Source organism: Phoxinus phoxinus (assembly GCF_949152265.1).
Source record: "Phoxinus phoxinus genome assembly, chromosome: 1".
Lineage (NCBI taxonomy): Eukaryota > Metazoa > Chordata > Actinopteri > Cypriniformes > Leuciscidae > Phoxinus > Phoxinus phoxinus.
The window spans coordinates 47,686,542-47,713,230 of record NC_136876.1 but is presented as its reverse complement, the minus strand read 5'-3'; the positions used below and the strand labels follow the sequence as shown (position 1 = coordinate 47,713,230).

Here is a 26,689-nt window from a genome sequence, read left to right as displayed (position 1 = left end):
TTAAAATAATTATTGTTCTTTATACAACTGTTTCTTTTTATTTACAGAAAAAAACAACATGAATATCACATACTTTTCACATGGAAATCGTGGTTTTTGAACATGTAGGGGTGCACGATTCAGAAAATGTCACGATTCGATTCGATTCCGATTTTTAGGCTCAAGATTCGATTCAAAATCGATTTTCGATTCAAAACGATTCTCGATTCAAAAAAACGATTCACAGTATGTAAATGTAGTTTAATTTTTCCTATGTGATTGATTGTAGTAGACTAGGGGTGTGCAAAGCAGCCGATATTTGTATCTTTGAGGGGGGAAAAGTATTTGTATTTGTATTCGAGTAAAATTCAAAATAGGCGTAAAAAAAATAAAAAATTGCGTTACACTTCTAATTTACGTTATAGTGTAAGTATTCTTTAATTATATCCATTATAATAATTATGGATATGCAATATTGGTTGATGTTTTTCCATAAATCCAGCAATGAAACAAGGAACGTCATTGAAAAGAAAATAACATAACAGCCATTACCTCATCCATGGTTAAACCAACTACTAATGAAATACCATTGTGAACATTATGAAGCCTACAGCCTACATCTTGCTGTCTGCAAAAGACAGAGTAACTTAAACGTACCATATAACTCCCACACGTGCATACAATTCGACACAACTACACAAGCATTTTAAACCTTTTTAACCGAAAGTTAACGTTACTCTGTAAACAAACAGCCTATTGTCTAAATTACCGCGCTAAACAGCTGACGTAAACAGAGCGAACATGAGAGCCCCCGACTGCAGATGTCAATAATCTCCCGATCAATCTCCGCTTCCCGAAAGTTATAAACTGCCTCAGGAACCCAGTTAAGGTACAAAAATCTGTTCAACAAAAATAGTGATGGAGTTAAGTGTTTTTTCGCTCAGCCGAGCCCTAGCTCTCTGTCAGCCTGTGTCCGTCCGTCACTCACTCACTCATCCGGTCACGCACTGCGGTCTTTTTAATCTTAATCTCTGGGTGATGGCGTACCATGGGATTTCTCACGTTTGTGGTGTTTCCAAAATACTTAACTTTTGCTTTGCAAAGCAGCATGAGTCCTATCAAGTTCCGTCTTTCCCTCGAGGTTATAAAAGCCGAAATGCGCCCAAATTATCGCCTTCAGTGAGGATGGAGCAGGTTGAATAATTCTTTCTGTGAGGTTTGCGCCGAATGACATTTGCTGCAATTCTTCTTTTGTTATGACAAGCGTGTGCAGGCGTCAGTGTGAATTCGACGCAGCGCCATCTATAGGAATGCTGAGCTAAACTCATTTCAGGACAATATTAACACGGCAAAAATATATATATATATGAATCGATTTTTGGAATTCTATGAATCGATTCTGAATCGGCAAAGCTTGAATCGCGATTCAAACGTGAATCGATTTTTTTGCACACCCCTAATGTCCCACATGAAATCTGTGATAACGTGGAAAAGCTGGGAAACAGTGTTAATTTTGTTGATGAATAATTTTCGTCATTATTTTTGTCAACAACATTTTTTCACAGACGAAAACGAGACGATAACTAAATAAAAACCTGTTTTAAATGACGAAAACTATGACGAAAATGTATTGACATTTGTCACGTATAAAATTCACGAATAAAAACTAAACGGAAATGTTAGGGAGGGACGATTGGGGAGAACTGATTTGCGCTTGTGGTAGATGCGCACATTTGAATTGTAACGTGCTGATCTACCCGTTCTGTGCGAACTCACACACACACAACCCGAAGAGTGCAGCCCAGCACATAGACAGCGCCCTGCGCGCAAGAACTGAATTGAGCTCTCTTTCGCGTCTGAATGGATACACACAACATTATGTCTAAATGTCCGTTTTGGAGAGTATTCACGTAAACACAGTCGGTTATGTCTTTACAGAACGTACAGTTGTGAGAATATCGGATGTGCATCAGCAGTGCAATTGGATCTGCACACTCTGTCTTAAAATGGAAGGGCTTATTAAACCTAATGCCCTCTGTACACTTAATATCGATCAGACAACAAAATAAAAAGAGAAAAGCATTCACTGCTCTTTAACCCTCAGGGGTCGGCAATCACGGCGGCGTGATTTGCGCGATTTTTTTCACATAGCAGCTAAATGAACTTAAAATACTCCGTCATATATGGTCATACAGACTTAATAAATATGAAAAAAGAATCTGTGAGATGTCTACTTTTGTATGTGTCCACTTACAATCAAAACAAAACGTTGTGCTTTTGTAAAATAAAGAAAATAAACAGGGTGTGCTTTCTGCCTCTCCGTCTCGTGAACTTTTTTTTTCTTGAGGACGTCTCTAAACATAAACAAAACTCAGCGAATACTTGTCACACATTTATGAGCTCTACATCTTTATTAACATTTAAGTGTGTAGTTTTAAATGATCTGATTCAAAACGAAAACAAATATTCTCTGTTTAAGTAATTTGTATAAAACCAACAAGATATGCAGATTCTCAAACCCTTGCTCATTAGTTTTAATGTGACCACACCCACACGCGCAAAATATATTGATATGCAAATCTTCCATGCGTGCACGACAAACGCGCTCATTACCTCAACAACAATGCACACTTCATCAGTCCTATGTGTGACTGGTTAAGTTTCTGTCTTTAGTTCAGTGTGTTAAATAATGTGCTTTTTTTGCCATTTGTTGTGTATCTTTGGATTATGTTGTGTTGTAAATAAATCCAAACAATCAAAAAGCCATTCTTTTTTAAATCTCCTCATTCTTTGTTCAAAGTTCCTCATATGACCGGAGAGCTCCTAATAGGGCCATTATGGGAGGCTCTTTGTCTCTCTCAAGTGTGAAACACTCAATATTCATGGGTGGTTAACGCCTACTCGCATAAAGCTTTCTTACACAAGACATGTCTTACAAATTTTAAATCAATATATTGTCTGATCTGAATGAGTAGTCAAGGTGATTTTCACATAGTTTTGGAGCAAATATTCTAGGCTACGTGATACAATTTTCAAAAGTCTTGCGAAGAAATAATCAGTTTGGGTTTCATAACCTTATTTTAGTGACTTTTTTTTGTCATTTTCACAAACCACGCATAAATGTTATCTCAAAACTACAAACTTTTACATACATGCTGCTGACATATAATTGTAGCAGAGTTTGTGCTGAATGCAGTGTAATAAGACTTTAGCCATGAAAATGTCACAAGTAACAGAAATAATCACAAATGTTAGAGCATGTCAGAACACCTCCAGGACCCAGAAAACACCTCAGACCCCACAGGGTTAATAGCTTCAATAAGGATTAATTATATTTCTGCTTGAAAGAATAAAGAATGATGTAGCCTATGTAAGTTAAAGACTAATCATGCTGTCAAAATTAACACTGCTGGGAAATCTATGTTTTTTTTTTTCTTTAAGGGTGGTTATTGTATTAGTACAAATATAATTTAGATCAAATCAAAGTAAAAATCTATTTCATAAAACTAAACATGAATTTGGTTGAAAATTAAAACAAGATTTGCAGCAAATCACAAATCCAGAAAATACTCATCAAACCTCTATCACAACTTGTTTCACATTATGTTTATGTAACCCACCCAATTAATTGAGGCTGTGTTTTGATGTATTTTCATGTATGATTTTTTTGTTTTGTTTTGATTTAATATTTTTTTTCTTGCCTAATGCATGAAATGTTCAGACATATGTTTTATTATAATTTACTTCATTTATTATTTTGTTTTTGCTGAGGGCCGAAACTAATAAAGAAATGCGTCGATGGGTGCTGACGTCACATTCGCCCCAGCTCATTGAACAGAGAGATATGTGAGCCACATGTGTGGCTATCGTTTATCTTATCCATCGTCGTCAATATTTTTCTGATTTGATGTCTGAACTGTTTTATTGCATTAGGTAAGTCACAATTGTTTCATATTTTCATAAATAATGTTTAAGTTTGTGTTTGTTCATATAAGAAAATGTGGATGGTTAATGCTGTTCGTAATCGAGTATAAACTGGGCAATACAACACATGTAAAGTGTTTATGCTGTATTAGTATACTTGTTAAACCTGTTTACACATTTATGTTATGGGAATATTGTATTAAGTTTAAAAGTTATGAATGTTATATGCATTTCGTGATGGGTGCTGACGTCACATTCGCGCCAGCTCATTGAACAGAGAGATATGTGAGCCACATGTGTGGCTATCGTTTAACTTATCCATCGTCGTCAATATTTTTCTGATTATATGTCTGAACTGTTTTATTGCATTAGTTGGCTTGTTTCAACGCTCCGTGGTCGTGTTGGATTCGCGCAGTGAGGGAGAAACGCACTGGATTCCGATGTGGAAGAATTGAGTTATCTTGGCGACTCTTTCATGAGAAAAAAGATTTGATTTGTTCATCGTTCATCCCTGCAAAGTCTGTAGGCATTCACCTTCAAACGAACTGAATTGAACTGAGTCAATTACACTTCCATCTACACAAATTGAACTGAGTCATATTCGCAAGAACTGAGTCAATTGCATTGCACTCAGACTTCATCACACATACAAGGTTGAATTTTTTTTATTTTTTTTTATTTGATTGTCATTGATGAATGGTATAGATATCTCATGTGATGTGTACAGAGTGATGCGTGCCTATGAAGTGAACAGCGAAGTGAGATTTCAGTGAATACAGTTACTGTTCAGTGAACTGATTTTTTCATTCATTCATTTCATTATTATTCATTAATTCATATTTCATATTTTATTTCATTCCTTTGGTTCAATCATTTAAATTTTATTTTATTTTATTTTATTTATCTATCTAGTTAGGATTTTAGACACCAGTTAGTTTAAATAAATGCAGAATATAGAATTTTTTTTTTTCTTTTTTATTAATGCAAGGTGTGACACACCGAACCCGGGACTCCATATACTTTAAGTTGTGATTATAAGTATTTGGTGAGCTCAGACCCTAAGTAGATATTTTATTTTATGGTGTTATCCTATTAATGGGTTACATTTACATACTGTAATATTCTTAGATCTACACACTTACATGGCTTTTCTGCAGTTCCTCACAGCAGGTAACAGTCTCCATTTCCCCTCTTTTGATTTGAACTTGTACTTCTTCAAGTCTAACTCATCCATCACCTCCTCTGACATCAGGATCATGTTTGCCAATGTTGAGCATTGTGCAAGCGAAAGACTTTTTGTTTTTGTGTTAGAGCTTAAAAATGCCTGCATTTCTTTAACAACAGAGCTATCCTTCATTTCAATCAAGCAGTGTGACAGATTCATCCATCTTTCAGGACTGACATTGGTTTTTTGACCTCGTTTGAGGTTTTTGATTATTTTCTTGATGTTCTCTGGGTTGTTCTCTGTGTGTATCAGCACATCCTGTAAGAGTTTCTGATTGGACTCCAGTGAGATGCCATGAAGAAATCGAAGTAAAAGATCCAGGTGTCCATTTTTACTGTCCAAGGCTTTATTCATTGCTTCCTTCAGAAACACATCTAGAGGAACATTTTCACACTGAGTTCTGGACTTTCCTCTGAGGAACATTTTCAGAACTTCACTGTTCTTGTGTAAATAACAGAAAAACACATACAGTGCTGCAAAAAACTCTTGAAAGCTCAGATGTACAAAGCTGTAAACCTTTCTGTGATAGATCACAGATTCCTCCCTAAAGATCTCAGTGCAAATCCCTGAATACACTGAGGCATCAGTGACATCTATGCCGCTCTCAATCAGGTCCTCCTCATAGAACATCACATTGTCCTTCATCAGCTGATTGAAAGCCAGTTCAGCAAGTTTCACAATCACGTCTCTGTTGGACTGCAGGAGTTTATCTGGATCTCTCTCTTCATACTTCTGGTTCCTCATATGAGTTTGGATGAGGAGAAAGTGGATGTACATTTCAGTCAGAGTTTGAGGGATTTCTGCACTGAGATCTTGTTTCAGGATGTTTTGAAGCACAGTGGCTGAGATCCAGCAGAAGACGGGTATGTGGCACATGATGTGGAGGCTTCTTGCTTTTCTGATGTGTGAGATGATTCTGCTGGCTTGATGCTCATCACTGATTCTCTTCCTGAAATATTCCTCCTTCTGAGGGTCATTGAATCCCTGAATTTCTGTCACACGGTTGATGTAGTTAGAGGGGATCTGATTGGCTGCTGCTGGTCTGGTGGTGATCCAGATGAGAGCAGAGGGAAGCAGATCTCCTTTCATGAGGTTTGACATCAACACACCCACTGATGAAGTCTCAGTCACATCAGAAACTTTCTCACTGTCTGAAAACATCAGTGTAATTCTGCTTTCATCCAGACCATCAAAGATCAACACTAATGTACATTCATCATACATCTCTGAGTCCAGATCTCGAAGTTCAGGATGAAAGTCCAGCAGAAGTCTGTGAAGACTGTACTGATGATCTCGAATCAAGTTCAGCTCTCTAAATGGAAGAACAAACATGAAATCTACATCCTGATTGGCTTTTCCCTCGGCCCAGTCCAGAATGAACTTCTGCACAGAGACGGTTTTTCCAATTCCAGCGATGCCTTTAGTAAGAACAGTCTTGATTTTGTCCTTCTTCTCTCTTCTCATCTCCTCATATCCAGGTTCAGGTGAAGGATCAAAGATGTCATTGCAGTGGATTGGAGTGTCTTGGAGGGTCTTGTAACTTTTCTCCATCTGTAGCACCTCATGTTCTTCATTCACTCCTTCACTCTCTCCCTCTATGATGTACAGCTGTGTGTAAATCCTGTTCAGGAGGGTCTGATTCTCTTCCAGTTTGATTCCCTCAAACACAGTCTCATACTTATTCTTCATGCTGGTTTTGTGCTGGTCTTTGACTCTCTGCAGATCATCATGCACTGGTTGGTGAGAATCGAGCTGCAGGGCTGCTTCTGTGTCATGATGACTGATGTGTTTCTGACAGGAGGAGGATGTGCTGGTCTGACAGGACACATATCTGATCAGGTCAGCTATCCCACCACTGAAAACACATTAAAACAAACAGAAAAGACATTTATCAAAATAGAGAAAATATGTAAATATCTTTAATATTGAAAGATGTTATTAAAAATCATACCGCAACCAAAATTATAAAAAAGTGTTTGTTTAATAAACCTCTTTTACATATAATAAACCTATGGCCAGTTGATTTCACACATACCTCTGTTAAAATCTCAGAAAATTTGATTTAGGGTTGCATGACCCTTTAATATGTACATATACTGCACATACATGTTCCCATATAAATGTAAATGTATTGTACACATATACACTCTCAGAATGAGTAACAATCAGTGGTTACAACAGATGTCTAGTTCCCAGCATGTTTTGCTTCTAACTGTTAAAGGAGAGTAAATGTTAAACTTAAGTGTTATTTTATGAGTTTTGCACAATATTAATGTGGGGTCTGTTAGTGTTTAATATTGAATTATTTTGGAATTTCAAAGTTTTTCTGATATGTGTGAGTTACTATTGTGCTGAAGAGTAGAGCCTGTGGTGAGGCTGACGATTGGCCGAACACCATTAAGACTATAATCGCTATATTTAAAAAGTAATGGCTGTGCCCTCCTCAGCACAGTGATAGTCTCTTGGCTAAATACTTTAGTACATGCAGGTGTGCTTGTCCTTTTGTTAACTAGCTTGAAAATATGAAACGTTTATAATGTAAATAATTATAAAATATAAGAATGTGTTTTTTATATGTTAATTATATTATATTTTAAGAATTATATGTTTACACTGCATGAGTAAATATATCTGCAATATATTACACATGCAGTACCATATCTGATCACATGTACATCTATATATTATGAAGTGTATTACTGAATATAAAATTACATACATTATTATATATTAGTAAAATATTGTCACTTATTTTTTAAAATATGAAAAGCAGCAATTCTTTATGTATTATTCAATATATTGTAATATATTAACACATATTATTCTGTATATTTTCAAATATGCAGTTAAATCATTTAATATATTGATAATTCATATATAGGTAAATATATATATATATATTTTGCGTAAGGGCCTAATCAAACATAACCGGTTCAACTCATCTGCTCGTTAGAGGAAACTTCAGGACCTGAATTGGATGTGTCAGATAAGGGAGAGGGAGTCCATAGTTCAGGAACACTGCTGTAGGTTTATGATGTTCAGCAGGCATTTGGGGGCAGATAAACATCTGTTATTTAAAGGAGTAATGTCTATATAATACTGTCAATGCAGAAAACCCATGTGACAAAAATCCAGTGTGTTGCTTAATTTCTGTGGACATCCAAAAATGATAGAGAGATGCATAAGAAAGGATCATTCAACAAAGTATTGAAGTTCTAAATGTAGTTTTGGGAGGAGCCTAGTCATTCAGTCCTGTCAATTATAATTGCAAGCATATATAAGCAGCAGTCTCTGAGCAGCACCAGCTTTTTCAGCATTTTACCCAGCCCACTCACTGAGTCATCCAGGGCAGACACATCTCCACACGGCTCTTAGCCTCAGCCTTAGAAGTCACGCCCACGGACCGTGCTTACCAGAATTAACTAAACCTGGATTTTCAAAGTATGTTAAGTTCGCAGCTCCATTGATGCAGTAATAATGCAAAACCTTTTTGAATTAATAATTTATTAGATGCACGCCGGTCTGTTATTGTAGGAACATCAACTTTATATTGTCACGCCCCTAAACTTGACGCGGAACAAAACAAACTGTGATTGGTTACGTTACATGTCAGTCAAACGTCCTCTTGGGCGGTCTTTGGCCAAGAAAAGCTGCGATAGAGTCCAGACCTTCTGACGTCAGAGTCTACAGAGACTACAAGCCACTTAAAGCAATTCCTCTACAATGTTTTCCTTGCAACTCTCGAAGTTGTCCAACAATTCAGTTTGTTTACCATTTCCAACAGCTGACCATCAAAGCTGGTGGATCCTTAACACAATGATACAATAAATCCTTCTTTTCATGAGGTGTAAATGTGTCCCTATTCGGACAGGACTAGTTTTCCAGGGGGATGTTAGAGAAATTTCACAGATGTACTTTGAATGAATTTGTCCGAATCTGCCATATCTGTGTTTTTCTCACACAACTTTCCCAAAAATCCATGGAAAATTACCTATTTTCTACTGTTTTTCAGCAAACTGAACGGTCCTCTGAGAAATCTAATACTGTCAAATGCGAATGTCAATGATTGCGACATTGTATTATACTAACGCTTCTCCTCATTCGCATGCTATTATTTCAATTTATTTATTTTTGAATATACAAAATATTATTTATTTTAATGCTTTTAAACAATGTTTATTTTTTTGAGCTTTTTGTGAAGGCATATTTCCTATGTGATTATTAGGCATATTTCTTTGATTCACATCATGTATTGATATAGTCAGATATTTTCAGCTGCCTTCTTAAACTGTTGCTGCTTCTGCATTGTTTATTCCTGCCTTGTAAATGCTTTTAATTTCATCATAATTTTCAAAATTATCTCTTAATCTTCAGAAGAGAAATGAATTGCGTCGTCTCTCTTCTCTCTCTCTCTCTCTCTCTCTCTCTCTCTCTCTCTCTCTCTCTCTCTCTCTCTCTCTCTCTCTCTCTCTCTCTCTCTCTCTCTCTCTCTCTCTCTCTCTCTCTCTCTCTCTCTCTCTCTCTCTCTCTCTCTAGAAGTGAATCAAACTGGCGCTCTACATGTTCAGTGTGATTGGCTGTTTGCCGCACGTGTCACACTTTCAGGTGCACGTGCTTCAGAGTTAATTGCAAACTCTGGATCAAACCTGGACTCTGGAACGTTTATAATGAGCTTTTTGAGACCGCTGATCTAAACCAAGTTGGATTTTTCTGGATTTGTCAACTCTAAACCTGCTCTGAAACTCAGAGTTTATTCAGCTAGCTGTGAGAACGCTGATGGCGTGCACATCCGTATTACGCGTTTAATCTATAGGTATGCGCGTTTTAATATACATGTGCGCAGACGTGTAGTCCTTCTTTACAAACTAGTACTGTATTTTCCAGACTATAAGTCGCACTTTTTTTCATAGTTTGGCTGGTCCTGCGATTTATAGTCAGGTGCGACTTATAAATCAAAATTAATTCATGAACCAAGAGAAAACATTACCGTCTACAGCAGCGAGAGGGCGCTCTAGATGGCGGAGTTGTTCAGAAGCGACACCGAGGATAAAGAAATTCAGTGATGTGGAATGAGATCGCGGGAGTTTGGTGAACTTGCTTACCGGTAACTTGCTTGTTGGACTCGCTGGATAACACCGTGTCCTAACTACACGCGCCGTGACGCCGCAACACGCGATAAAAGGTATCTTTTCCATGTTTATCAGAGTTTTTGTCCTAACCAGCCGCGACGCGATGATTCTATTTTAGAAACGGTTCCTATTTTTCTGCGACATCGTGCAGGAACAACAAACACAAAGTGTGGCAATGATAATCTCAGCTACTGTTTATGTGCTTAATTTAATGTTAACAGCGTGTAATGTGACTTTGAATATCATTTAGTGCTCCAGCTTTGTAGCTGTAAAAGCAACCATGGATAGTTCACCTCAGATCTTGAAATGAAACAAATGAAAACAAGAATGTTCAAACTGTGAAACAAGTGTATTATTTGACAAAGATAGTTTTAGTAACTCAGTAGCCTATGTATTTGAATAATGTTAATAAATTGTGTAATATTTGTAAATTTGATTATGTAGCTACTTATCCATTTTCTTACGATTGCCGTCAAGATTACTCTCTGGTGCCGTGCGCTTGATGCGAGAGCCTGCCCACATGCTGTTCTGATTGGCTCTGGGTTTTGATTGATTTGTACGCATCTCGCAGTCGCGTCGCGTCTAGTGTGGACAGACAAATTATTTGTCGCTAGATCGTATTGCATCGCATCTGGTTAGGACACGGTGTTATGTTAGTTTAGCTTATTCAGCCTCCCAGGTATATGTTCTTTATGCTATTGTGGAGCTGAATAACCGTTAATGTGTTACGTTAACATACCGAACACCTATTCAGCCTCTTGTTCTGTGTGCTATTGTGTAGTTGAATAACTTGCCTTTCCAGATTAAATGTCTGTTCTTGGTCTTGGATTTTGTGAAATAAATTTCTAAATAAATGCGATTTATAGTCCAGTGCGACTTATATATGTTTTTTTCCTCTTCATGACGCATTTTTTGACTGATGTGACTTATACTCTGGAGTGACTTATAGTCCGGAAAATACGGTAAGTAAAAGAGTAATGAATTAATTTTTAAGTGTACATGAATATACTCACATATGGTCAAAGGGTACGGCTTCATTACAGAGGTCAGTGGAGTGAATCATGTATCTGTTACTCTTCATAGGCTCACATCTGGATACTGGAGATGCTGCTATCTTTCTCTTCCTGCTGATGATACTGAGAAAAACAGAGATACATTTCAGATCATAATGAGATATACACTACTGTGCAAAAGTCTTAGGTACATTTGTATTTTTCTCGATAAAACGATATCAAGAGTTCGATAAATGTTCGATAATGTTTTTGCGCCAAAAGCGGAACGAATCTCATTTGAACCGCGCGCCACACGGACTGTTTATCCGCTCGGCTCAAAGTCCAAACGGCAGCGCAGCGCGAGTTCACTAGAGCAGACGCGTTTACTCTGATCCGTCTCGGAATTCAGCGCTTGAATTCAGCAAGGAACACAGATGTCTCAGTGATTTAAACCAGTTTAAAGGCAGATGAAACAGCGCTGACGAACACGAGAAACACTGTGCGCAACGATACAGTCAGAAGGCTTTTCCGTCTACACATTCCCATCATTTACCACGGATTTAACGTTACTGTAACGTTAGCCTAGTAATATTAACTGCACCATGAAATGTGGGATATATATATATATATATTGAATTGTATAATATTATTAATGTAGACCATGTATTAAAGGACTAATGGAATATAATTACAGTTTTTAATAATGTATTTAGGCTACTGGTTTTCATAAATACCATAGAACCATAAAGTTACATTTTATCTGTGGTTATCATGATCTAAATGCATGATGCTGGATGACCAATGGTTAATTTTAATAAAACTAAAGAATATTACATTTTACCAAATACAAATAATGTTGTTACTTTTTTTTTAACAGATGTTACAGTTTTTGTTAATGAACATAAATTGTATATAGTAAATCTGCATCCTAACTCAAGCTAATACTACTGAAATAAAGATATTTATTTTGTTAAGGAAAAATGACAAATGTTTGAATGTTCTACCTCGAATTTGTGAATGTTTACCTGTTTGGCAAGTGTTTGTCATGATATGTTCTGACAATAAAGAGTAGTTTAAAAACACAACGCTCTGGTTTCTACAGCTTTCACTTAGGAGTAAAAATCTGTCTTTAAACTTGAAATAAATAAAGATTTGACATTTATCGATAATTATCGATATCGACTGATATAAAAAAAAATATCGTGATATTTTTTTTTGGCCATATCGCCCAGCCCTAAGCTGAACCTTGGGGGGATGCCTGGGTAACTGAATCATGTAGTCGAGTCTGATTGTCCACATGAGCCAGTGGGGAAGGACTGGGAAGTGCTAGTCAGGATCCATGTGAGCGGCACCAGAGGGACAACTAACATACCCGGGGTAATTCCAAATAGCTTCCTCACTCGGAAGAACCGAGTTGGGTGTTAACCACCTCAGCCCTGTGCTGTGCAGAGGAACCGGTCTGGGTTCACAACCGCAATGTCGACATGGTCATGCTCTTGCAATTAGGACAAGAATCATCCACGAACGCAGTCTCAGCGGCCCAGACATGTGAGGCAGTGACCGTGGCCATCAGACGAGGACAGGAAATGACCGCATCCAGAAAAACACAAGGACGGAAAGGCATATTTAAAAAGACGCTCACCGCCCCTGCTTGCTCTTTTAGGTACGTTTGTTCTTTTACGCCAAATCACTTAACTCTGCACTCTGCCTTAGCTGGAGAAACACTGCTGAATGCGCCTTGATCTTTCCAACAAAGAGAGAACTCCTCTTTGCAGCTCTTTTAGAAAATCTTTAATAGCAGGTGATTGGAAAGAGCGATTGTTGTGCGCAGCCCCTCGGCTCAGAAGCAAAAATCTGTATGAGTGAGCAGCCGGCCAGCTCAAATAACCGTATGTCCGGGGGAATGGTATGCAAATCTCACTCACCAATTTCATTGGCCATTTTTCTACTACTCAGAGGGGATTGGGGCTCCCAAATGAGACCCCATTTGTCAGTATCCATATTACATTGAACATGACATACAGATAGGGAACTTTACACTTATAGAAAGATGTAAATAAATAAAGATGTTATGAATTACATCGTCACACCAGAAGGTGGCGAGAAGTAACTTAATAAAATGTATTGGTCATTGAATCATTAATTCAAGAGATTTGTTCAAAAACGCTGACTCCACAAGTAATGAAACAAGTAAATCATTGTATCATTCATTTAAATGTAAAAATTTAAGTAATAATAATTATAATTAATTTGATATTTTTTAATAGACTGCAGCAGTTAAAATTTTTTCAGAACCTCTAGTAAATTACATATTTTATTTAGTTGTCTAATCAGAATCAAGATCTCTATTTTAAACCAAAAAAAAAATCTTGAGTCTCAATTCATCCAGAATAGTGCAGCTCTAGCAGATGGTGAATGATACTCACGCAGGGTCAGAGGTCACAGCAGGTTCATCACTGAGATAAGGGGGAATAATCATGGAGTTGTTACTCTTCATAGACACACAGCTGAATCCTGAAGATTGTCCATCACTGAGATAAGGGGGAATAATCATGGAGTTGTTACTCTTCATAGACACACAGCTGAATCCTGGAGATTGTCCATCACTGAGATAAGGGGGATTAATCATGGAGTTGTTACTCTTCATAGACACACAGCTAGATCCTGAAGATTGTCCATCACTGAGATAAGGGGGAATAATCATGGAGCTGTTACTCTTCATAGACACACAGCTGAATCCTGAAGATTGTCCATCACTGAGATAAGGGGGAATAATCATGGAGTTGCTACTCTTTATAGACACACAGCTAGATCCTGAAGATTGTCCATCACTGAGATAAGGGGGAATAATCATGGAGTTGTTACTCTTCGTAGACACACAGCTAGATCCTGAAGATGGTCCATCACTGAGATTAGGGGGATTAATCATGGAGTTGCTACTCTTCATGGACACACAGCTAGATCCTGAAGATTTTCCATCACTGAGATAAGGGGGAATAATCATGGAGTTGTTACTCTTCATAGACACACAGCTAGATCCTGAAGATTGTCCATCACTGAGATAAGGGGGAATAATCATGGAGCTGTTACTCTTCATAGACACACAGCTGAATCCTGAAGATTGTCCATCACTGAGATAAGGGGGATTAATCATGGAGTTGCTACTCTTCATAGACACACAGCTAGATCCTGAAGATTGTACATCACTGAGATAAGGGGAATTAATCATGGAGCTGTTACTCTTCATGGACACACAGCTGAATCCTGAAGATTGTCCATCACTGAGATAAGGGGGAATAATCATGGAGCTGTTACTCTTCATAGACACACAGCTGAATCCTGGAGATGCTGCTCTCTGAGTGAGAACAAATGCCTCCTCCTCTCTCTCCTCAGACACACTAATTTTACAGGTCCAGTTCTTCTCCTCTCTCTCCTCATAGAAACTCATTTTAGAGGTACGTAGATGAGAGATTTGATTTCAAGCCTGTATGTGGCAAAAAAAACAAAAACAAGAATAATTCACTTAATTTTGAAAATTAAAAAGAAACTCTTTGGTTTTACTAGATTATCCTAATTTCATAAACTTTCTGACATGGACTGGTTAATTTAACAATGTTATTTCTATTGTTTATTGTGTGGTAAAGTTTTGTATTTTCAATACTGATATTGTTTATGTATCTGTCTCTGTGTGTGTGTGTGTGTTAACATGGACCCTAATAATCAGACTAGAAGCACAGTTGAAATAAAAAAAAGTTAAATGTAACCATGTAAATTGGAATGGATTGGCCAAATCCAATACAAATTTCATTCGGATTGTAAGGGTTGGTTTAAACCTCTACTAATTTAATTAAAAAAACATGTAAACACTTGTTCAGATTGAAAACCGAAACTGAAAAGTTCTGCACACGTGCAATGACGTAAAGATTTCTGTAAAGATTAATGACGTATGTAGGGGTGTGCGGTATATATCGTTTGCGGTTGAATCGTAATTGTTGTTTTAACGATATGCAAAATCAAATTATCGAGTATGTCACTCATTTTCAGAAAACCAATCAAAACGCTGCATGAAGTGTTCATGAATTCACTGCGTGTAGCAAAGTATACTACTGTGCGCACACATTCTGAGGACGGTGCAGCGCGACAGATTGCCCTCTTTCCATCTTTGAACTTCCCACCGCGAGTGAATATGAGGATTATGAAAAGCTTCAGGAGACATCTGAACACAACGTGCCTGCAGCAGACAGGGTAAAACAATAAAGAACACGCAACAAACTTTGGCCGAATCATTTAGCAAGAAAGTTCCGGCATAAAAAGTGACAGATAGCAAGATACAACAAACGCGGTCACCAATTACATTGCCAGGGACATGGTGCCAGTTCAAGTGTTTGAGAGAGATGGTTTTAAACAGCTTTTAAAGACGTTAGACCCAAGATACACACTGCCTGGGTGAAAATACTTCAGTGAAACAGCGTTGCCTAAATTGTCATGAGACATGTCGCCAAACTCTTGCGCATGAAGTGCAGAAGATGTTACATTTTGCCACAACAAACGATTTGTGGTCAAGCAGATCATCAGAAGCATGTGCTGACATCATGGCCGTTGCCCGAAGACTGCATGGACAGCGGGGCTAACAATTTTGGTCCTTGAAATTAAATTTAAGTAAAATAGATCTTGTATTTGTTGGGATTTTTAAAAATACAAAACATAACAATAAAATAAGCAAAGCTGTTACAGAAGAGTAATATAATAAAATATATATATACATTAAAATATTATATTATAATATAAAATAGCATACCTTCATAATTTGAATATTCAGTTGACTCAAAATGTTTTTGTATATCTTGTGTTTTATGTCTATTTTAAATATTTTCCAGAGAGGAGCATGTGTGATTAGACCGAGCCATTGGAGTTTGCAAGAAAATGACCGCTGCTTTTTCCAGCAGCTGGAAAAATAAAAAAAGCACTTGCTGATGCACAAGAGCATCTGAAGCTTTCTCAACACAAACTAATCACAGAGTCACCAACAAGATGGGGCTAGAGATAGCGCATGATTGAGAAGTTTCTTGAGCAAGAAAAGGCCATTCGTCAGGTTTTAACAGCAGACAAAAAGCACAGGGACCTTGTGCCAACATGGCAATATGTTGAGGTGCTGGAGGCGGTAAGCAAAGCACTTGGTCCTCTAATAGAATTTACAGATGCTTTGTCAGGTGAGCAACTTGTAACAGTTTCTTACTTAAAACTTGTGCGGCCCTTGGTCAACTCTGAATTCCTGGCCGTGAAGTCTGATGACACAGACCTAACCAAAAAATTCAAACACACCATTCTGGAGTACCTGAACTCAAAAGTTGAAGTGGAGCTTTGAGTTTGGCATCCACACTTGACCCTTGATGAGTCTCTGATTGCTATTGAAAAGGAGATCCAGAGCTATTTAATAGCCGCGTTTCCACTGTCGGGCCAGAGCCAGGCGCCAGTCGCGTTTCCACTGTCACTCCGGGGCTTGATTGGGCCTCGCCCGCCGAATACCTTGGTCCAAAGCAGGCAAGCTCGGGCTTGAGGAGTGGTTACGAACAGAGGCGGAGTTGTTTACCTGAGCCGGGAGACGGCAGCGCCGGATGATTTCATATACCAGCTAACATCAGCATTAAAGACTTTTAAAATCATTTACTTCAAAACTCACTTTCATGTTTGAATGCCTTCTGTTTGTGATCCGATGTGGATTCTGGTCACCGTATAAAATGTAGAAATATTTATACGTAATGCAAAAGACTATGCATGCTAACCATTACCATAGTAAACATGGTAAATATGAACGCTTGAAGAAACCAGACATTTACATTTTACATTTACATTTATTCATTTAGCTGACGCTTTTATCCAAAGCGACTTACAATTGCTATATATCAGAGGTCGCACGCCTCTGGAGCAACTAGGGGTTAAGTGTCTTGCTCAGGGACACATTGGTGTCTCACAGTGGATTCGAACCCGGGTCTCTCACACCAAAGGCATGTGTCTTATCCATTGTGCCACAAATCATAAAAGCTATCACAATCATGTTTTCATTTTATCTGTCAGTATAGCCTCTTTATACCGGACTATCATAAAATCAAGTAACATTTTTTTGCGGGAGCTTCCTCTGTTTCTATGACTGAAAATATACAGTAACTGTATAGCCTACTGGGAGAGAGTGCTAAAGCTGGCATATTTGTAGAAATGATCATTCTTTCTAAATGTGATGTAAATATGTCCTGTAACTACAAAATAAACAGATGCGACTGAATTAGTAAGTCTGTTTCTGTGTGACTAATGTGCAATTTTGACACAAATTAATTCATTATGATTAATGTATCACTTTTTATTGTAAACCTGTGGTAAAACATTGATGCTTGGGTTTTAAATATTTAAATGTCAGCAAACAGTCACTTTTTATTTTGCGATCACGCTGTTTCCAGTGATTTCTTTCGGATTCGTTTTCTGATAAAACTTCCATTTGTTGGTGAAATGATGGGTTAGTGTGCCGTTGTTCCAGCCCGATCTCATCCCAAGGTGTCATATACTGACGCTTTTGACATATCGTCTACATCCAACGCACATGGCACCCTTTAGCGTCAATATGAGACGCAGATAGATATGGGCCAGAAGGCGCCTCCTAGCGGTCTAACCCTAACCCTACCCCAGACCTAAACCCAACCATAACCGAACAAAGCTCTGTGCGTGTCATATTGACGCTAAAGGGTGCCATGTGCGTTGGATGTAGACGAAATGTCAAAAGTGTCAGTATATGACGCCCTAGGATGAGAATGCGTTTGTTGATTGTTCATAGAGGCATATTACGGGTGAAGCGCTGCATAGGTTCTGGCCCGACAGTGGAAACGCAGTTTATTTTGGGCTCGGTGCTACTGGCCCGAGGCTTTTAGCCCGGCACGGCCCGTTTAAAGCCCTGGCTCGCACTGGCCCGACAGATGGCTAATGATACCTGAGGTGGACAGTGACGTAAATGCACTTGATTGGTGGAAGACACAAGAAATACATTTTCCCAGACTTGGGAAACTAGCAAAAAGATACATGTATGTCCCTGCCTCAAGCAGCCCTTCTGAGAGGACTTTCAGCACTGGAGGAAATATTGTAGCATGTCTCTGTTCTGCTCTCAAGCCAGATGCTATGGACAGGCTGGTGTTTTTATCGCACAACTTGAAGCGCATGTAGATAGAAAAGAAACCCAGTTGATGGCAAAAAATGTTTTCCTCCGTTCTAGTGACTTTTATATTATAAAGGTTACTTTAAAATGATAAAGGCTGTTTTACCTTTTAGTCTTTAAATTGTAGACTTTGTTTACAGTAGTATAATTTGTTTACATATGCTATTTGTTTTACTGAGTGCAATATTTTTGACAAATCTGAAGTCTGGCAAATGTTACAGCTGTTTACTTTTTGTGCAATATTGGAAAGAATTTGAAGTTAGTGATTTGATTAATAAAAAAAATACTATAGGCTAGTTTTTTGTATCTTTGACCATGGACAATTTTACAGTACTTGAAGGGAGTAATTTGTTTACAAAGTTTTTCTTGTTCTGGTTTTAACTTGTATTCTGCACAGTTCCCCTTACAAGAGAGTAGTGCTTTTTGTTGTTCTTGTATGCTTCAGTTTTAAATAATAAATATCCCTTCCTTCAATACATTGTAAAAAATAATACAATACAAACACATTTTTGAATGATGCGCAATACCGTCTGATTATCGTTATCGGCAAAATCCCAGAAAATATCGAGATATAATTGTTTGGGCAATACCCCTAGGCGTATGATGCGCGGAACGAGCCGTCGTTGTTGTTGAATAGTGACATAAATGACTGTCGTGTCATTCTAAAATTCTCCTTCAACTCATCGTCTGTGAAGTGGAGCATGGACAAAGTCCCACCCTTCCTTGTTTCGGACTCTTATCCACAGACATCTTGTCTTAGGGGTGGGAAGGGGCGTTTTTACTGCTTGTTAAAAAGAAGCAGCACAGCACAAATTGATAAATATTAAGTCTGCTCTTTTAAACAAAGAAGCGATGTAGCCTGTAGGAGAGTTTTAAGTTTGTTATATACAGACCCCATCACTTTATTTAGCTTGCATGTAAACACTACGTGCATATTCATCAATTGGAATGAATTCATTCTGATTGAAACAAAAGGTGTTCAAACTGTCCATGTAAACGTAACTTTTGTTTTTCTATTGTGCGGTAAAGTTTTGTATATTCAATTAGGCCTGCACGATTAATCGTAATTAAACCGCACGTGATTTGGCCAAGAGACGTTGATTTTCTTATGCTGAGCTTGTCAGTGAAGCACGGCTCTGTGATTGGTGTTCAGATGGAGCAGCATTTACTACCGGAGGACGCGCGCGCACACACACACACAGTCACACGCACGCACGCACACACACACACACACACACTGAACACTCTAAATATCCCCTGCAGCAGAAGTAGGTAACACACGTCATCATAGGTTAAATTGGGCCGGAGCGCAGCTCCGCCTCCTCGGGTCCACAACACACCCTGCTGGAGCTCAGCTCCGTCTCCTTCAGCACCAAATATATACATTTTGTTGAGTGTATATAATGAAAGTTGTGAAATAATTGGCTAATAATATTAACTCTAATTTGGTGCTGCAATGATTCGCCCATCGCGATGATAACTGACCTTCATCTGAGCTGCTTCAGCACTCAAACACCGCTCGTCAATGTCAAAATATTTGAGTCCAATCAAAGCAAGCAGGATTTACAGGAGCGCGAGCCGTGCGCGAATCCCAACGCAACGCTTCACTTCAGTTTACGGTCATATAGTGCGAGATAAAATGCAAGTATAAACAGCTGTTTTTTGATAGAAGTTTTAAATGACCGTCAGAAATAATCAGTTTGATCAAAGACAGACAGTGGATATAAGCTTAATTTAACAACACAAGCACCCTATTAAATATATTGCCATTATTATTCTATAAATATATTTGTATAACGTTACCTCGAATGTGTTCGACTTTCCCCTGTTTGTATCACTCCGCTTGTTCGTGTTTGCGCAACTTGCATCATTAAGCCAGAAGGCGGCGACAAGTGACTGTCTTTATGAGTGAGCAATTGAACCATTGATTAAATGAACAGATTAGTCCACAAATATTGATTCATTTAGGAAAGAAAAAGTAGCTGAAACTGAACTTTTAATCCTTGAATCATTTCTTATTTAAGGCCATTCCCGTTTCGAATATGTGATTGTGTATAGTCAACAATAAGCATAAACATTTAGCATTTCCATTTTATAGTGTGGATAATTAATTGCGACATTTAAACTGATTCTCATGTTTAAGAATCTGTTATCTGATAAAATACTACATGCTTTTAAAGCTACTGTTGTCCATTTTGCCTTCAAAACACCTTAAAATTCACATGTTGAGATCAGGAAAATCAAAATTTTCTCGGGGGGCATGTCCCCGAACCCCCCTAGTAGGATCACTTTATTCCTGTTTGTATCTATAAAAACCTGCGCTAAAAATAATAAGGAAGTAAGTGAATTGTAAATTATAGATCTTTGTTTGAATAACTACTCAACTCTACCTTACACATTGATACAAAGAGCCCCTTTGGTGTAAAAACACATTAAGTCATTTTACAGCGTGAATTTGAATGATGACCATACACCGTAAATAAGGGCTCCCCCTCCCTATAAAAGCCAATTTAACCACTGCACGTCATTACAGGAACAATGTGGTTTATCTGAGTTCTTCAAGCCTTCTCGGTATTTTCATGCTAATAAAGTATATTTTTACTTAAAGGGACACTAAGTATCTTTTTAGGTATTTTATTATCTAAAATCAATATTTTTATTCATAAATATGTCCTCAATGGTGTACAAATACCTTGGCCAATTATCTGACTTATCCTTATAAATGAAGTATTTATTATCTTTATATACATGGGACGGGTAGGTCCACGGAGGCTTCCATGTAGTTCCGCCATCTTGCAAAACTATAATAGCAGAGAGGGACAAAAAGTACTAAGCCAACGCGTTTCCACAACGCGTTTTCGTTCAGAGCCAGCCGAAACCAGCAGAAACGCAGGTGCAGAGCAATGAGAGGCGCTTGAAACTGCACCGGCAAGTTTAAAAGTCTGGATTGCATTGTTATTATGGACCATACATATGCCAAGCCACAGGAGAAGAAAACATCGTCACCAGGAAACCTGACCGTAGATTCCGTAGGTGCGTGGGATTTTCCCCTTTCTTGTCAATGTATCTGCTTAATTATTTTTATCCTCGGTGGGGATAAATTTATCCTCCCCTCAAAGTGATCATAGTGCTACTATAGTGGCGAGACGGATCACAAAACTTATCACGGATCCGTGGTTTGATTAAAGTCAATTTTATTTTAAAATGATTACTCACTCACTCTTGAGCGTCTGGCGCGAGTGATTTCAATGTAAAGACGCGTTTATGCGCGTCTAGAGGTCCTGCGGCGCGGTGTTTAGCGCGGCGCGGTAGACGCGAGCCTCATTCTACTCCAGTTTGCGCGAATGAGGCGAATTACTATCACAGATAATGTCTTTTCTATCATTTCACTGTAGCTCAGCATCGCGATGTAAAGTTAATGTTATTGCATGATCACAGTTCATATGTGTGGGGAAAGATAAGCTATTAGAGTAAAAAATATTGCGTTAGGCTACTTCAGTTAAAAAGAAAAAAGATTTTACAATTCCTGCAAATGCAGTGATGAAGTTCATGTTCTCATGATTTATTTTTATGAATAACAATGTTTCAAAACATCATAACACACCTGTTCACCTGAAGGAAAACTCGACGAAGTGCTATTACAAAACATCCTGTCAAAGCTTTTTGGTACATATCGCCTACCGTAGATGCAATGCGCATTTGAAAAAGTGAGGTGCTGGAGAGCAGAATTAGTTTGAATGCAAAATACCAAATCACCACTAGATGGGAGTAATTCCTACTTAGTGTCCCTTTAAATGCTAATCGACATTAGCCTGGTCCTACCAGTACGTTGAAGTTTAAATCTATTGGATCTGCCCAGAGCCACTCTGGATCTGCCATAACCAATCGCTAAAGTTTGGTCGTGACACACGACCTTAACATCATCGTTCTCAGCCACTCCCTCTGTTCGCTGATTGGCCCGGTAAAAAATTGACCGGAGAAAACCCACAAATACACCTCAATCCTAGACGTAGTTCTGAAGGAAAATGAAAATTGAGCGGAAGTACGTAGGAGGGCGGAGCCAGGCTAAATCGACATAGCCTTTATCACTGTAGAATACTATGAAAAAATATGTTGTGTGCCTTACTCTGTGTAAGAAGCCACATCATCTCACAGAAGGATGTTTTCAAACCCTCAACTGACGTTATGAAGTGAGTTTGGAGTAAAAACTTTATCAAATGTTGTCTTTTGTTGGACAAGAGGTTCATTATGCTTCTCATGTTTGGAAAGATGTTTTATCAAATGCACGTTAAACTCGCAGTGCTTTCAGATGGAGCAGCATTTACTACTGATCACAGAGCCGTACGTCACTGACCAGCAGCGCGATTTCATAATCACACTAAGCCAAACCGGTTTAAGCTTGAATTCAGGTTAATTGCTATTAATCGTGCAGCACTATTTCCAATACTGGTATTGTTTATGTACCTGTGTGTGTGAAAGCTGTGCTTTAGTCTGTGTGTGTTCGTATGTGTGTGTTCTGCGTGTGCATGAATATGTGTGTGTGTGTGTGTAGTTTAAATTATGATCCAACATAATTACTAAAATAAAAAAAACTGCACAACTTTTTATTGCATTCCTTTGGGATATTTGGCAAGTAGTTGTGCTTTACAAAGTTTGTGGGCTTGTGTTTAACAGACCTGTTATGAATGTTGTGTTGCACTAATCAAAAATAAGGAAATTTGACGCTGAACTTCGGATTATTATATATGTAAATGATATAAATAATAGGCCTAATGATAGGCTTAATGATAGGCCTACTGCAGACCAACTTCAACTTTCTTTATATTTTCTCAGTCTAAAATATTTTGCTCTTACATGTTTCTGTTTACATTGTTTTGTTTATTATTGTTTTCAGTAACAGCACATAAATCTACACTCATCATCCAGTTTTGTTAGCAGATTGCAGCACAGTTCATGTCAGTCTCGGCTGCTGTATTTGGGCTCTTTCAGGCGCGGCGGCGGTTTACTTTCAAGGTTGGTCATTGTTCGATAAACTCACATAACTTTACTATTGCGGTTTATGGATTAACTATATGGGTTAACTATATATTCACATATGGTTATTTAAATTTAAACCAAACCACGACCGATACTATCTAGACCAGGATTTTAAATAAAATACCAAGTTTATCAATTCACGTGAGTAGTTTCCACCGTGACGTCACCGTGTTTGAGTTCGACATGTTTAGACGCAAATGTTCGATCTATATGCTATTGATGGGCCTATTACATTTATTTTACTGATAATAATGTTGATATTATATCTATTAAACAAACTTACCGTGACATGTGAAGCCATTTCTGATCTTGAATTCTCTGAAATGGCGTCTATTTTTCTGATTCGACGCTTTCGGTTTCACTCTCCAGACTGACAGGCGAGTTCCGCGACATTAAGCCCCGCCCCAAACTGTACTGAACGTGATGACGTGAGGCTACGTGCTCTCTACGTCTAGAGACTAGATGTGTCTACTTAAAAATGAAAAAACAAATAAATAATAATAATTGTATTCATTCATTTCAGAAGTAAAAATATACACCTTTTTTTACTGACAGATGATTTGGGTTAATTAGGGCACAGTGGGATAGTGATGGCAGTCTGGTGATTTATTTCACTCGTCTTAAAGTCTTCTGTCCACTATCTAGCCGGGATAATTTAGATGCAGCCGTGGCACTTCACCAGGCGAGGTCGCTGTTACTGAAGCTCCGAGTAATGAACCCGTTTTCAAAACAATTCTTCTAAGTGGTTCAGTGCTTCACCAAAGCTTCATTTGCCCTTCACTACCGTGGGACACCTAAGCTTTAATATGTAGCTGGGCCGTACCATTGAGGTCGCAGAGGAGTTGATCTGATCACGATTCTGGTGACTTCAAATGAAACATTCAATGAAACATCAACATCTAAACCTCTGTTGACCGATCCAAGTTCGGTTCAGATTGATCAAAAATAACATATAACACATATCTGACACAAGTTGTGAAACTATAATTTTTGTGTTTTATAATTTTCTATATACATTTTGTGTAGAGCCTAACAAACAACTTGCCACCAATGTTCATTGTATGCAGTGTTTGCTGTTCTCAAACAAACAGGCCAGTGTAAATAAAAGTTATTTAAATACAATATTTTGTCACATTTTAATTTGATTCAAAGTGTGAACTTGATTAACCGTTTACTCTTCATGAACTTTTCTCAAACGCAGCATTGTCTATTAGGGGTTTAAGCGTGAATAACTGAATAATGTACAATACAGTGAGTCTTAAATTTGACACAACATGTGTTGTCCCTGAGCACACTCACTACATGTGTTAAAACTGACACTTTTATAGAGTGTAAAATTGTGAATTGAAATATATTTAAATATTGAACTCAGTCAGTAAGATAAAAAAGAAAGATAAAGAAAATTGTGCTTTTATTCAGCAAGGTCACAGAAAATGAAATTGATAAAAAGTGACATTGCTGAGTGGTTACTAGGGTTTGGTGGTTGCTATGCTGTTGCTAAGCAGTAGAGTTATCACTTATATGGTTTATAAAAAACTTATATAAAATGATCATAAAATACAACATGGAGGTATAAACTGTTAATGTGCTGAAGGTTTAATTCTGCCTTTATTTATCTTCAATATGAGTGTGGTATCTCAGATGTGGATTTTCATCCACATATTTCCTAATGTACCAACAGGAGATCCTCGCTTTCATGTTTTCTTCAACAACGAAATCCAGCGCAGCCTGAAGAAGAAAAGAAGAGGAGGATTGAGTTAAACAGCAGAGCTTGAGTAAGTGAGGGAGTGTAAAGCGGTTGACCTTCGCCAGGTGTGCAGCAACACCTTTCCCCCTGTGAGACTGAGGGACCTCAGTAGACATCAACTCACCAGCTGATCATGTGTGCTAGTGTACTTCAGTGCTGCACTGCTCGCTGCTCCTGCTCACACACACACCCCAGTAAACAATTACCGTCTTTCAACGTTGAAATATGGTTGAAAATATGTCGGTCCGCCTTGGACTGGTTTACGACGTGATTTCAACTAAGTAGTTTTGGCCGGACTGTTTGACTACGTGTTTTCAACTGATCATCTAAAATGTTTTCAACTGATAATCTAAGACAGCTAGGATAAGTCTGTTATACATGCTAAAATAACAGAGAAAACAAACTACCAAACCATGTTCATTATTATCTCAAATAAATTTAAAGAGTTTTACATATTCCGTCAAAGTTATAAAAAAAATTTAAACGTTGAAAAGTCGGACAAATTTGACGTCTTTTCAATTTTCATTTTCAACCTTCAGTGGACCGTAATTAGACCGTAAAAATTACGTCTATTCAACGTCTAATAGACGACTTTTTGCTGGCTGGGACACACACACACACACACACACACACAGGGGATATTGTTATCAGTGATGCTGGCTCATAACTAGACTGCTGCCTATCTAGTGAACACCAGCGACTGAATCTGCTGTTTTGTGCTCTCTAGGTTTGAGACAGAATGAATAACGTTATTTTCTCTCACCGTCGCAGTCGAGAGTGATTGTGAAGCGCTGATTCTGTCTGTCGTGAATCACACACAGATTCGAGGCATCAGTACATGATGATCCACAACATGTGTGTTTACGGAGTCGTTGACTGTTCTTGTATCCTCGAGTGAACCGAAACATGAAGTTTACAGACAGCAAGTGTCGCGCCATGATGTGACGTCATCAAACAGTGTGTATTAATAACAACAACAGCAGAAGGCGCTGTGATCATGTTTATTCCTCTCTCACATCTGAGATTGATCATCATATAAAGTGATCTCTTCAGAAGAAAGTATTGATTGCTAGACTTTTAAAGGATGGACAAAAAAAATCACATTAAAAATACATGACTGTAGCATATTCGGCGGTTTGGGAAACAGGCGATAGATAGATAGATAGATAGATAGATAGATAGATAGATAGATAGATAGATAGATAGATAGATAGATAGATAGATAGATAGATAGATAGATAGATAGATAGATAGATAGATAGATAGATACCCAGCTAACAGACTTTTGTTATAAGAACGTTCTCCAAATATTCAGTGTTGGTTCTGGGAACGTGAAAAATGTCCAGTGTTCTTGACGTTAGAGGAACGTGTTTTAAAAGTATAATGTTCCTCAAACGTTCGTTCAACTTAATTTCACATTCTAGGAACGTTGATTTCTAACGTTCCAAGAACATGAAA

The 26,689-nt window shown here is 38.0% G+C and overlaps 1 protein-coding gene and 1 pseudogene across 2 annotated transcripts in view; both read right to left on the bottom strand.

The window, feature by feature from the left end:
• The window catches only part of LOC307003480 (uncharacterized protein), a 59,122-nt gene extending 35,231 nt beyond the window's left edge, over positions 1-23,891 (bottom strand). Inside the window, exons 1-4 of the mRNA XM_079621914.1 lie at positions 23,768-23,891; positions 13,676-14,733; positions 11,271-11,393; positions 5,046-6,983 (exon numbers count right to left, since the gene is read on the bottom strand). Coding sequence (XP_079478040.1) covers positions 5,046-6,983; positions 11,271-11,393; positions 13,676-14,697 — 3,083 coding nt within the window. The 5' untranslated portion in view covers positions 14,698-14,733; positions 23,768-23,891. The remainder of the gene's footprint in view (positions 1-5,045; positions 6,984-11,270; positions 11,394-13,675; positions 14,734-23,767) is intronic.
• Positions 23,892-24,774: 883 nt separating this feature from the next.
• Positions 24,775-26,250, bottom strand: LOC306997193 (protein NATD1-like; annotated as a pseudogene). The gene is made up of 2 exons (XR_013800735.1): positions 25,995-26,250; positions 24,775-25,405 (listed from the first exon to the last, which is right to left on the bottom strand). The product of XR_013800735.1 is annotated as a protein NATD1-like (transcript).
• Between the last annotated feature and the right edge of the window lie 439 nt (positions 26,251-26,689).